General features: G+C 34.5%; 2 protein-coding genes across 2 annotated transcripts in view; one reads left to right on the top strand and one right to left on the bottom strand.

Annotated features, from left to right (window-relative positions):
* LOC109541101 (semaphorin-5B) overlaps nucleotides 1-5,261 on the bottom strand; it is a gene marked incomplete in the record, with an annotated part of 8,703 nt that extends 3,442 nt beyond the window's left edge. The window contains 1 exon segment of the mRNA XM_048670221.1: nucleotides 4,811-5,261.
* A 3,163-nt stretch (nucleotides 5,262-8,424) lies between these two features.
* Nucleotides 8,425-13,897, top strand: LOC109541037 (trypsin-1). Its single transcript, XM_019909708.2, has 8 exons — nucleotides 8,425-9,436; nucleotides 9,486-9,577; nucleotides 9,629-9,762; nucleotides 11,125-11,240; nucleotides 11,294-11,477; nucleotides 11,557-11,765; nucleotides 11,816-12,015; nucleotides 12,537-13,897. The coding sequence occupies exons 1-8, from the start codon at nucleotides 9,358-9,360 to the stop codon at nucleotides 12,702-12,704; spliced, it is 1,182 nt and encodes a 393-aa protein (XP_019765267.2). The 5' UTR covers nucleotides 8,425-9,357; the 3' UTR covers nucleotides 12,705-13,897.
* Nucleotides 13,898-14,563: the final 666 nt, after the last annotated feature.

Raw genomic sequence — 14,563 nt, 5'->3', positions numbered from 1 at the left:
TCTAGCATGTTTTTCAATGAGTTAGATGCATTCCTCGCGTCCCTGAGCTGAAAATGATGTAAAATTTAAGACATTTTGAGAACATTTTCATTTTTTCAAAAAATCGACCCCAACCGGGTGCTACAGCGGACCTCAGGATGTCGGGGGCTTCGGTAAGATCTAGTATAAAATCAAAAAATACGTCTGCAGGGATAAGGTTAATCCGGCCCTGAATAATTGCCTATGTGTGTAATCATGGTGAACAGGAGTCCCCACGCCTGTTTTTTCAAACACCTTCCAACTTCATCATCATTCATACAACTATAACTCGAAAACGCAAGATACGTTAAACACACCAAGTTGCAACGCGCCTTAGAGTCTAATTACGAAAAAATACATCATTCCTCCACAGTCTTTGTCAATATTGAAACTGTAATCTATAATTTATTGAAATGTATTTCTAAGAACAGCTTGCACAAGCGTGAGGACTGCCCGTTAAAAGTCATTATTGAATGATGAACTTCTTATCTTGATGCATTTATTCACTTCTTCTCAAATTTGTTGCTAGGATAAGGAACTTTGTTTAACACGGCGTATTACTGGTTCTAGTGTAATTATTGAAGTTTCCAGTCAGGAAAATCGAACATATAAAGTAATTTGTTGTTGAAAATACGTTGTGGGTTTGGTCTTTAAATTTTCGCCTCTCCCAAACTTACAAATATGGAAGAATAGAAAGTTATTCAAATTTAGACAGTGTGGGAACATATTGCTAAATCTCGAGATCCTATTTGCTTAAATGTTTGGTAGATGGTATAATAATGACCAGATCAAGATGATTGCGAAGATTTTGCTTAACATTTTCAACTGCAAATAAATCATCTGCCACGAAATGGTTATTCTACTTGTACTTTTTGACATGGATGCACTTTACATGCTGAATCATCTAATAACGATTCGAAAATTTTAATGAAACCGCATTAAACGTACCTGTTCTTTTTCGAACTGATCTCGTTTCATTCAGGTTTTGAAACGTGCACCTAGAATTGTATAATCTTTCTGATGTGAAATTAATCACTAATAACACCGCTGGACTGTGAATAATCCTGTACAAGATTCATTTATAAATTTATTAGAAAGTTGCAGCAAATCTCTTTAAAATTTGTTTTTTATTGGTGCACACTGGGTTATGGCAATTAGCAGTACCTGAGTACCGTCGATCTGGTAACGTTTGAAAACTGTATCCACCGATAATGTGAAATACGGTCAAATGGTCAATATTTTGTTCTTGAACTTGTGCTGTAGCACTCAATCTTTCCAATTTTTTCCTTAAATTAAGCTCATGTGTGCACAGAAAAATGAAAAAAATGTTTCGTTTCTACAAAGCATTAAGGTCTATAAACTATTTTGGACCGAAAGCAATTACATCTTAGAGTCGTTCTTTATGAATCATGGACATCAATTTGATTAAAAATATACGGTTTCCCATAGAAAAAAGCAATCAATATGAAATCTCAAATTCAATTTATCCCAACAATGCTTCCAATAACCTTGAGGCTTTTGAATTAAATCCTTGAACTTTTTACGTTACTATTGTTTTAGATAATGGTTACATTTTTATTTAAAATTATGCAGATTTCCGACATATGGAATGTTGTTCAAATTTCTGAAGAATGGCGTTGGCGAGTCGAATGGTAGCAGAAATTAGCACACATTTTTTGTCACCAATTCAACGCTGGCTACAATGGCCACCAGAATTAATTGCCGCGAATACATTTACTCTAATAACATTTTCAAACATATTTTTTTCTCCTTGTGGAGCAGCAGTGGTACTTTTATTTATGTTTTATGTTCCCCCCATATTTAATATTATGCGAAATGGGCTGAAATACCGAGAAGCAAATCTCAATAATAGTTCCAAGCGATTTTGCAATACCCAGTAAACATTCAATAATCCTGAGTTTTTGCAATTAACCTCAAGGTATGTAAAATACCGAACCTGTTATTTGCAAGAAATAATTTGTTGTGGAAAAATTGAACTTCGCTACTGGATACTTCGCTACAAGTCTGCCTAGACAAAAACAACAGATAAAATCGAAAAACCTCTCTGCTGCTATCTCGTAGCATAAAACCCATGGTATGGGTGTAAAATTAAACAAAAGAGCCCTTTTAAAATTCTGAGACATCTTGACGGGGGGCTTATTGAATTTTAAATTTTATTTTATACTTCTGGAGCCAGTTAACAGCGAACCGAAGACGACTCGGACGATCACTTAAGCCAGGTCATTTTTATTTCTTCTCCTAGGTAGATGCGAGACGCCCGGACCCAAAAGGGATCCTAGGGATTATTTATTGATCTTCCACAGATATTAGGCCTTTAAAAATAAATATGTTACACTGCCACTGTGATGTTGTACACGATACAATCTAAATGGTCAAGTAATTAATTATATTTTAAGATTTTCCATCCTCTATACTCTTGTAGGAGTAGTTAGTTACGTATACATCTTGCAGCCTTGAATTTATAATGCCTGTTAAATATGTAAGCTGTAGTGCTTGTAGTAAGTACATGGTGCATCGAAACAGTTGATTTTACTGTAAAGTTACAATTGCTCAAAGCATGTAAACATTCCGTCGCAGTCTTATTCATTCTGATAACAATGCAATATTCAGCAAACTTGTTCACTATTAAACTAAATGAATTACTGAGTGGTGACAAAATATAGTGTGCGAACTTGAGGCACAGTCCAAAAATAATCCTCACTCGATATAGTAGGTATTTCGAAAGCTACTTTATATTGTTTGTTGCCATCACAATGAAATCTTGCTAAATAGCATCAGCAAACTTAATCACCTCCAGACCATCGGTCATCAAAACAAGTAACTGAGTATTATCTGAATATAAGTATTTCAAGTGCTCCACGAGGCGAAACTTAAATGTATCAAAGCCAATCGCATTGGACAAACTAAATAAACTAATCAGAAGAAACCCGTAAGGATGGTCGGTTCATTTAGCTGCCCATTGCAATATTTATGCTTTGCTTTTTGGTAATTAAAACTGTTGAAACTGGCCTATTTAAAATTCTACCTGTCCATTTGCTTCTAGGTGTTACCGAATCAATATTCTAAGCAAACTGTATTCAAATTAAAACTGTATTTACTGAATAGATTTAAAAGCGCCAATCTACAAATTTAAATATTTTTTATGTCACGGTGGCCACAAACCTGAGGAATTTTTATAATTAATTTGAGCAACCGGTGTTGCATTTAAAAACATATTGTTGATGTTAAGATATTCTAAACAATTGCTAATAACATAGCTATGAGAGCGGATATTTTTCGCATACAATCTTCGACGATTTATGATATTATTTCTTTCCTAAAGGAATACGAAATGCCCACAAGGATGATAATACGTATGTAATAAGTTTCGGCCGATCCAAGCATTAAGAAGAGCCTTTGCTCTTTTACAGGATGTTTCACGCTTTAAATATTAATGTGGCCGTATCGCTTTTGATTATAAGAAGAATAATTTTTTTAGAATTAACTGAGGCTTTTTAATAAATTTGCTGATAGCATTTTTGGTTTACTGCATCTTTTGAACCGGGTGTCCGGAATTTAAATGTTGCGGGGTTACTACCGCTTCCGAATACATATTGCGATATTTTCATTCATTTTCATAACCATTTTGCGATACCCGCTATGTAAAATAAAATAAAACTCTCTATTTGTATGCTTGGAGGATGTTAAATATTCTTGGTCAATTATTGTGGAGTTATTTTCAGCAAATACGCTGTTAAATGCTTTAATAGTTAAGACAGACACAGAGATTTGTTTATCACGAAGTAATTAAATGGTTTTAAAAGATATGATTACGCATATACTAAGAACTGGCGATTGGGTATTTACTAGCAGCTGGAAGGCTAGGCTGGGTCAAAAGTCTTGTATATTTCATATATCATATTCATTCCAACTGCAGTTTTTCCAAATAGAGATATGTGGAACAATGTAGAATTTCTTCAGTTGCGTCGGCACATCGGTACTTACATATTTTGTTTGTTCAATGCATTTGAGGAAACAAAAATATTTTTCCCACTTTTACTATATTATCACTTGTTATCGACATTTTTCCGAGCAGGTAGGTATTAATGGTAATTCGCTGCCGTTATTTATTTATTATATACGTGTTTATAAAGTGATAAGATTGGAAAATAAAGTCCTTGTAGATGTTTAAATAAAACTAGAACATTAAACTGCTTCAAGTTAAATTGGAGTAAAATTAAATTAATCCCCATTATCAGTACACACGTTACGAAATTATGGCTGGTATGAATAATTGCCTCTTCCTAAACAACATCTTAAACTTACATTGTTCACAATTCGGTCAATTTTATTTGGGTTTATTTATTCCCGCTAAAAGATCGATGTTCCGGAAATAAAAATCTGTTAAGTCCAGACTAGAAATTGACAGCGCAATATATCATAAAATTCTAAGAAAGCGTAAAATGCAAAAGTATTCTGCTGAAAATGTATACTTTTATTGATACAATTGTGGGGTAATTTTGATCGGCTAATTTTCTATAATGAAAACATGTTTGTTGTGAAACCCGAAAATTCCCAAAAACGGTTTATGAGTTGATAACTTTTACTGCTGCTTCTTAAATGCATTTTGTCAGGTTTGGTCTGCTGAAGAAACAATTTGATTACAAACAAATTAAATATGCATGTCGAGAAGAAACTGCATTGGTGTGTTCACGTCCTCGACTCATATCACGTCACATGAATGTTCGACTACCTAGATCCTATAAAGTAAAATACATAATCTACCACTTACTATCAAACAGGCATTGTAAACATCTTAGGATAAGAGGTCATCGAACATCGCAACAACAAGGCGGTAAAGCGTTTTACAACTTTCCACCGTCCGAAAAATCTGTTTCTAAACGAGCGAATTTCACCAAAAGTACCCCGATTTTCGCAGCTAGTCAGCTAAGGGCGAGTCCACTATTCCGAAATCGGTAACATGAAGAAAAAACCACCTCGTAAGCCGAAAACTGAAAGATTAACGAACGACCTTGGTGAACAACCTTAGAGATGATAATATGACATGTCACTCCGCAACTCAATTCGTAAAAGTGGTACCAGCATCAAACTGGCGTCTCGTTCGACTTCTCTTAAGTTCTACGTAAACATAACTGCAGTAACTGATTTGTAGACCGAGCGAGAACCGAACCATCGAACCGCTATCCTGCTTGCCTTGTCTTATCTTTTACACGATGCCGGGAACTGGGTACTAAAGTCCACGGTACTCGCCTAATAAAAGCGCAAGCGCCCCAAACTCTTCGGCAAACAGGTCGGATGGATGCTGGGCTGTATTTATATTTCAATTTCTTTTTACTTTCGGACTTGAAATGCAGATTTTAACCATTCTAATTGCCGTTTTATCCTGACAGATATATTGGACATTTTTTATGTAAATCTATGAGTTATTGAGTATACAGCAGCTACAACGAAGGTTGCATGGACAAAGAATCGCAGTTTTGAATGTTCTACTCGAAACCAATTTTATTTGTCAAAAATTTGACAGCTGTCAGGAAATGTGTGAAAAAAAACTGATTAATGGGAGATTTTTAAATTACTCCCCGTTCCGTCAATATTAATCTGACAAGAAAACATTAAAAAGAAAAGACAATTTGTGTACATTTTATTGGGAATTTGGAATGCAATTTCCTAAAACTTCTCCATTTATTGTTCTACTGTCAGATTAATACTGACTGAACTAGGAGTTATTTAAAAATCTGTCATAAATCAGTTTTCTTCAAAAATCTCTTGACACCTGTCAAATATTGAAAAAAGAAAATTGGTTTCGAATAGAGCATTCAAAAGTGCGATTCTTGTGTGGATTTAACATTTTTTTGAAAAAAAATGTGAGGTTTCCCTAATGTTTCCCAATTATGGGTTTGTGTTGAATTTTAAATCTGATGATAGCGCTGCGGAAACGTAATATGAAATAAATGATATGAACATTTTCATTTCACATTTTGACTGAAACCAAGAAAAGAAAAAAATATAATAGCAATTACACGCTGTCAGGAAAATAAATCAAAATATTAAAAATCTTTCCCAACATGCATCAGATTTATCAGCTACCTGATAGTGCTAGACTGAGCGTCTCGCCTATAGGCAGCTCCAAACTGACTGCAAAACGAGCTAACATGAATACCAATCTTTCATATAATTTAAGATCACAATGTCATTGCAGATAACAAAACATTATAAATAACTCAGCAAATGCTCGTAAATTAATACTCCGTATTTAGAAAATAAACATCTATATCTTCTTTTAAGGCAACAACTTTGCAATTAGTTTGAATGCGCTGCAGCGCTCAATGAGGACACCTCATAATTTAATCTAATTTTGAGGAATTTCTCATATTTACTGTACTAATGTATGCAATATTTTAAAATCATTTGTCCTTGCTAGATTGGGACCGCACCAAAGTTTGTTCCTCCTTTCATTCCTCGGGAAGTTATCGAAGTTATATAGTGAAGCGTTTTCTAAGAAACTACAATAACAAAGAAATCGTTGATGAAAGGCATGATAAGATTTTTTACTATAGACTGCATGGCGCGATGAAATATAGGTGTGCAAAATTCGATATTTTCGTCAAATTCCTGCGATTTCAGAACATGGCAAATATTAGCTCAAGTGATACTTCGATGCTTGCAAAAACGGTCTCTATGCTATCCTCCTCGTACACCTGCAAAACTTGAGTGTCAAATATTGATTTTATTGGGTGTTTCAGCGATGAAAACTTTTCCTCTAGGTAGTTTCTGTTTGATAATCTCACGTTCTCAGGCCTTGGCACAGTAATTTATTTCTATCAGATAAAATTTGATATATTTTAAAGTATCTCGAAAGACTTTGATTTCAGATACGAAATGATACTCCAATATCAAAAATCAATTGCCTCAAGGAAACGTGAATTTTATTAGTTGTCAAGAGTGAAAAGTTTCAAATTGGTCATATTTAAGCTCATATGCTACATTTAAACTAACCAAACCTGGCCTAAACTGACCCGATCGCGGTTATTAATAATAATTAAAAAATGCAAACAGAAATATTCAAACATCAGAATTTTGAATCCTAATTGAAATAACTTGAGCAGCGCCCGGGTATAAAGAATATGCTTACGATATCACCGAGCTAAAATTGTAGGGTACAGGTTTCGTTTCTCAACTGGTTTATCCCACGTAGATTTTGCAAACATCTTTCAGCACACATGGCAGTAAATATCAACCATATTGTTATAAAATAATTATTTTTCGCCTTGTAGTTCCGCAAATCTTCGAATTACTTTCACAGAAGCATTTGGTTCGCGTTAATTTGTTAGGCACTGTTTTATTTTATTTTTTCTGATTAAAATGAAGTCTCGTGGGCGACGAAAAATAAATGCGGCCTTGCCTTGTTCGTTTTGTTTGGTATCATGCTTTCAAGGTATGCCTCAGTATGTCTGGATATAAACAGTAATTCGGTGTTGTCATTTTTACACTTTTAAATTAACATCTTCAGTTATATCCTAGACCAAAGGTTCTAAATCAGCCATCAATTGGCAAGCCAATTAAGACATTTTAAAATGTTTTGATATTTAGCTAATGTATGCCGTCGAAAGTAATATAAGCAAGTTAAATCTATTATGCAAGAAATGTGTCTCCTAGAAATTGAACAAGTTCGAGGTGTTGGCGCCTAATGGTAGAAACCCATAGTCTCGCGTGCTAGATTATTGGGACTTCTTGCATATTTATAGTTTATACCAGCATTATTTAAACAAATTACTATCGGTTGACTGAAAATAAATTTGAATTTATTGCAACGTGCTTTGTTTGTGTCGCCTTTAAACAATTTGTCTTTTAATCAGTACAGTTTATTACTAGATACCCACGCATATTTTCGGTTCAAATTGTCGCGCTGGTAATTCTTTTTCTTACATTTGTTATATAAGAGATTTGGAAAATATTTGGCTTTTAATTGGTCTGTGAACAATTGAATAATACTACGAGGAGAGATGCAATGATGAATTACAGGAATTAAACCTCAATAATTACCTTCATTCTGCTAAAGGTCGTGTTGAAAGTGTATCAGCTAATTAGTTTGCGCCTATTTTGATGGTATTTGCTCTCGAGGAAAGCTCAAGCAACACAACTACTGAATTTAAGATAAATAACTCGGAATTCTATATGAAAAATAATATCTTTTACTAGGAATTTTAGTACTTTTGACGTATGTTCATGCATCATAAGCCAGATTAAGAAGGCTTTAACCGCTGTAAAAATAAATTTGCCATTTTTACCGATTGAAAAGAAAAAGAAACAGATATCGTGAAAAAAAAAACCCTTAAGCTTTGGAACCTATTATTGCTCCCATTGTACATAGTTATCTTAAGTCGTTCATTAATGACGCACATTTAAATCGTCATTTGCAAGGAAATATGAGTGGTGTAAAGTCGAGCGGTCTGATATATACTGATATATTTTGAAAAGTAAGCTAAATTGTAGGGAGACGCTTTAACTCGCACGTACATTTAGATGGCTATCATTATTTATCATTGTCATATCAGAATATTTGTTTAGTACTTGTATTAGACAACTGGGAATCACGGTTTAGAACATCAAACAAGATCAGCCTAACTTTTTTTGGCTGATACGTGCTTTTTAGATATTTTTTAGAAAGACTCTACACCAAACCTTAATCGAATCAGAATTGATTCGAGCTGAAGTCTAAAATCTATCAAGGATTTTACTTAAAACCGATATGGGAAAAGCAACTTAAATTCGTTTTTATACCGGTCGCTCAAGTTTGTAAAATGTTATTTGCCAATTATAGACACTTGGTCAATTATAATATAAATGTAATATATAAGCCAGATTTTACAAAAACCAGGACAGGAGTGATAGTACAACGAGTAGGCGCATGCAAATATTTAATAACATGCTTTGGAAATCTGGTTTCCTTGTAGCTGCCATTAGACCAGGCCGAATAAATAATGTATGTATCTGCTCGTTATTTTTTTATTCTATTTATATTCAAGTGCCGAGATGAAATGGCGTCAATTTGTTACAGTTATACATTTTAGCAATTTAGTAATTAGTAGGTACGTTCATTAAATCCTGCTTTCTGCAAGTATTTGTATGATAGATGCAATTCTTCTAATTGTATACCTAAAGAACTTACTAAGTTCACATGGAAAAATTGTCCACGGCCTTATCGCTAACTTTTAGCGCAATACCCGACAGGAAGACACCCACCTAGTGAACGGGAAAAGATAAAAACAAATTTTATATAATTTGGCAGTTACAAAAAGCATCTCATCCAAACCAACAATGCCCGTGTTAATCCAATATTGGTTTGTTATTCTGTTAACTTTTGCATATTTTTGTGATACTTTAGTACTAAGACCAGGTAAGCGTTTAACTTGTGGAAGGTCAAAATCCAATAATCCGAATTATAGAACAAGCTGACTCAGTGATATCTAACGATGAAGATGTAAATCGCGGTCATATTAGACGAAAACGGTTTCTGGGTCTAAGCAGGAAATTTAAGGTAATTCTAATCAAGCTTCTTTCGCCATTTAACGTTTTTGTTTCATTTTAGCTTAACAAACGTTATCAAGAATGTATTGGTCCCGGTGATGCGAAAGGGCATTGCAAACACTTAACGTTTTGTCCTATCGACGTTTTAACAGGAACAAGAGCAACTTTGGAATACTTGTGCGTCATAGAAAAAACGTTAGTTTCTCTATCCTTCATTCTATTATTATTCACATCTGCGGAAAGATCAAGGGTTATAATTGCAATGAAAAATATATTCACTCGCAGTCCATTGAGGTCAAGTCGCATTCTTTGTCAAGCAAAAATTGGGAACTTCAAAGCTGTAAAGCCACAGTCCGTCAAAACAGCGATAACGTTCGAAGCTTGAAAAATGTGAATTAATTTTATTTATAAGGAAATTGGTTATTTTATTTATAAGGAAATTGGAAATTTTTATATTTGGAGTGGCTGGTCACATGAAATGATCAGGATTTAGATAAAGTTGCTGACCTAACTATGTCGCTTAGGAATCAAGGACGGATCCAGAAGATTTCAAAGATAATTTAAGAAAGTAAACACGAATGACAGGCATAATATGAATATTTAGCTGTTATTATAATTATATGGCGCACCAGATTCCTGCAATATGAATAAATTAGTAACTCTCTTAATACGGGATCGATTTAGATCATTGAAAATTCGTTATAAAGTGAGTGCTTTTGTGTAAAAATCGTATTTTGCAAACCTGAAATTATTTGAGAAAGTCTTAGTTGAACTTAGTTGAAAAAAAGTCATAAGAGTTCGAAGGACCAAAAGACGATTTTTCAAGGCAAATGTTATCGATGTTCTCTTTGTGTATTTAAGGTTGCATTTTTTTGGAAACACAGCTTTTTGTATATAAGAATTATTTGCATCACGTACAATTTTCTATGAAAACTGGATCTCGAAAAATTGCAATCGGTTGAAAAACTTGGAAGTTATGATGATTTGAAGGTAAAAAAGGCGACTTCACGAACAAAGTAGGTACTTGCATTTTTACCTCGATTCGAGAGTCGAGAACTCATTCTCAATTTATATCTTGCAATCAGAGTCAATTAATTGATGCTCTCAGCGTGGCGAAACAGAAACCATACTTATAGATAATAAAACATAACAAAAAGTCGGCGTAAGTCCGAAGGAATCTTTTGGCATTTTATATGTTTATCTATTGGCCAGCTTTTACTACAAAGTCATGCTCTCAGCGTGGCCCTATGAAAACCATGCTTGATATAATAAATTATGCGCTCTAAAAAGCCGGATTGGGCCTGAAGTCAAATTGGTGGACAGTTTTACCTGAGGCAAACAAACAAGAACATTAACAAAAAACGAAACATTAACACGTGTTGTGGGTTTTAAGATTTGAATTTATTTGGCTTTACTTAATCTCGCGCATACACCATCCATCGGCAGTTGCGATTCTGTTGCATAAACATAAATTAACGAAACATCCGTAAGAACTTGAAATAAATCACCTTTTCAACCGACTAGAAGAAAATGTCTGGAAGATTTCGCGTGATTTAGGTTTGTAGGAGTTTGCTGTCCAGATGACGTGGCATTAAGTGGTATGGTCGGTTCTCAGTTGATTATGGACCTTCCAGCTGGCGGAGACGATTATGGGGACCAAAATAATATCACCGGTATAAGCATGGACTTTTTCGGTAAAAATTCTGTCCTTCATGGACGTTTGCAGGTTGCGGACTTTCAGCTGAAGGTCGCACGATGAATTCCAAACAATCTTCTAGGGTACAAGAATGGCCTTGGCTGGCAGCCTTCTATCACCCGGAAGATTATGAGCAACGTTCTGAGCAGCAGTTTTGTGGCGGCGCTGTTATTACAGACAATCATATACTCAGTGCAGCTCACTGCTTTCAAGGGTTTGAGTATTTTCCTTCAAATTTCTTTCCATCAGATATTTTCAGGATGATTAGGTTTGAATGGAAGGAATTGTTTTAGAGAGTCCCCCCAAAACATCAAAGTGCGCTTAGGAGAATACGACTTTTCCAAGTCGAATGAAACTCGATTTAGAGACTACGACGTTGCTGAAATAATTAACCATGAAAATTTTGACTACTCAACGTATGAAAACGACATTGCCATTGTTAGACTTGCAGAACCTACGTCATTTAATTCATATATTTGGCCCATTTGTCTTCCTCCGACGGGTACGTAGAAAAATGTGTGAATTCATTTGTACTTAGATAATTGTTTTAAGGTGTCAATTTTGAGGATGAAACTGTGGTAGTGGCTGGTTGGGGCTATAAAAAATATGGTGTAGCCAGTTTCTCAGAAATGCTCTTGCAGGTGTCGATTCCTGTATGGAATCAGCAGAAATGTGTTGACAGTTTTTTGCAGCGAATTACTGAATACAATATTTGTGCTGCTGCGTATGAAGGCGGCAAAGACTCATGCCAGGTAATTAGTAGTAATGAAACTGTTTTCTCTGTTTGGGTTGCTTTACGACCAGCACCTATAATTTATTTGCAATGTCCTATGGGAAAATTTTTACGAGTCGTGCTCTTGCGCTTGATTTCCCAACAATTTATCCAGAAAATTTTATTTCCCGGAGGAGAATTTTACATCGCTGGTATGATACGCGACGACAAGCAATTTCGCAGTTTCCATCTGCTCATTTTCCGTATATGCTAGAAAAATTGATTCCGCGTTTCCTGTTTTTCCTTATATTACGTTTTTTGCCGGGGTAACAGGATTTTTTGTGAAGAGCACCTGCAAAACATGTTGGCGACATTAAATAATTTATGAAACATGAAATGCAAATATGCGAAAAAGGAAATTCGAGATGTATACGCTATAAGGAAACCTTCCGAAGCCTTAATAAAATATTAAAAAGGTTCAGGCAGGTTTTTCGGTGCCTGAGCCTGTTAATGTCAATGTAGTGTTTGGTTCGATTCTGTATTTTTTCTTATTGATTGCAGGGTGATTCTGGAGGGCCTTTGATGTATCAGTTGCCAAATGGGCGCTGGGTAACTATTGGGGTCGTCTCATGGGGTTTAGAATGTGGAAATGTGGGTAGTCCAGGTATTTACACCAGAGTCAATAGATATCTGCCCTGGATTATCAAAAACACCATTGCTAAAACTTAGAGCAACTTAGTTGTACTCTTGACTGCATATTGGGTTACCGATAAATTGCAATTTTTCATTCGCTTACCAATAAAACGCGCTAGATTTAAAATACTGACGTCCATATATTTTAAAATCCACATGCTTCAACATTCACTTAACTTAGAAAGCGTAAGCTTTTCTTGAACTAGACTTGTCGCCAAATTAATACATAAGAGGTCATATTAAAAACTAGGAACAGTACATATAATTCTATTAATATAAAATAAATATATTGATTGTATATCGTTTGTATAGCACTGCAGCATAGCGTTCAATAAAAAATATAAAAATAAATAAATACTCTGCGTAGTGACTAGAAAACATCAGTATTTCTATTAAATCATGTGCCAGATATATTTCTAATGCAATATCATGTGCAGTGACAAGTGGTCATGTCTAGTGATAAGCTTTTAATTGCAGGATAAAACTGCTAGTTTAACCTGTAAAATGGCATCATAAAATAAAGCTGAAATCATAACCGTTTCATAAAATGTTCATGTTGATTCAACCCAAGCCAGTGGCAGATGTTCAAAAACTCCTTTTTGGGAATTTTTATTTTGGACTCAATACACCTGAAAATTACTGTTTTTGGGATATGAAAATAAGTGTTATTGTTGTTCAATTGCACTTTAGAGCTAAGATCTTGCACCTGTTAATTTTTGGTTCATCTAAAGATATTTTTATTGAACAACCTGTGCATGTCTAGGTAAGCTAGACGACGATTTACAGCTCATGTCAATCACAAAATCCTATTATTTAAAATAATATAAAATCTCTTATAATGTCAACAAGTTTAAAACGAATTGCTCTGTAGCTGCTTTAGGTTGCAACTTCTTTAATTTGCTTATAGGTACACTAGTATTTGCTTAAAAGAAGCGTAAAATTCTTGTGCATACACAGGGTGTTCGAACTACATATTATAACATATTATAACATATTAATGCTAATAAAATCTCATTACCCTGTTTTTTAAATACCCTGTATACACATTACATGGAATTATTTTCTGCATATAAATGTTCAAAAATATACTTTTGTGTCTTGTCTTCCACTATAGAAAACAGTGAGAGTACGTCTAAAGGAAATAATAGTATGTTCATGGCGGTCTAGTTGTGTAATTTAAAACTGAACCAGAATTGTGTAACTAAATACATTTACCTTATACCTACCTAGTCTTAGTAGTTTGAATAAATACATATCCTAAGCGCTAGGAAGGAGAATTCCTCTATTCATATTTGGGAGGCCCCAGTATCTAGACTACGAAGAGAAATTGAACGGGTAAAACATTATCTACATAAGACGACTTCGACTGAGGTCTGGTCGTCTATTTAGCGTCTTCAATAGTGTTTTACATTTTTAATTTGTAGAACCTTAAAGCTATGGTTATAATGCCTTAAACCTATCTGGCGTTGTGTCGCATTTGGAAGACGAAAACTGGCATTCCCATGAATGTTTATCGGCTTTAATGAAACCCCAAAAATAAACCTTTACCTCACACTTTTGTTGACCTCATTCAATTATGTTAAAGGACAATGCTCACGTTTTTTTCTCCTGAATGAAACACATCCTTAAACTAATACATATGGGTTTTTAACTCTAACTCTTAAGAGCGCTTGAACTGGCCAGTTTTTAGAATGTTCTACGCATTTGTAAAAATTAGTACTATAATTCAAACGAATCAATGATTCTATTTTAATTAAATTAGAACAGTTAAAGTATTAACACCCCGGGGTTATTGAGAAGCACACTGATTAGAGGTAAAGATCATGCAAAACATCAATTTCAAAAGTGTGACGAAACATTAACATTGAACATTGACATGCAAATAACATTTAGAA

This window comes from Dendroctonus ponderosae, unplaced genomic scaffold, assembly GCF_020466585.1.
Source record: "Dendroctonus ponderosae isolate FM_Combo_2020 unplaced genomic scaffold, Dpon_F_20191213v2 Dpon_F_20191213_1, whole genome shotgun sequence".
Classification (NCBI taxonomy): domain Eukaryota; kingdom Metazoa; phylum Arthropoda; class Insecta; order Coleoptera; family Curculionidae; genus Dendroctonus; species Dendroctonus ponderosae.
This window is presented reverse-complemented; position numbering and strand designations above follow the sequence as displayed.

Excerpts from the sequence above, each read along its gene's own strand:
- LOC109541037 (XM_019909708.2), top strand. The coding sequence starts at position 9,358 with ATGCCCGTGTTAATCCAATATTGGTTTGTTATTCTGTTAACTTTTGCA. Across the intron at positions 11,241-11,293 it reads GGACCAAAATAATATCACCG|GTTGCGGACTTTCAGCTGAA; the intron begins GTATAAGCATGG and ends GGACGTTTGCAG. Across the intron at positions 12,016-12,536 it reads GCGGCAAAGACTCATGCCAG|GGTGATTCTGGAGGGCCTTT; the intron begins GTAATTAGTAGT and ends TATTGATTGCAG.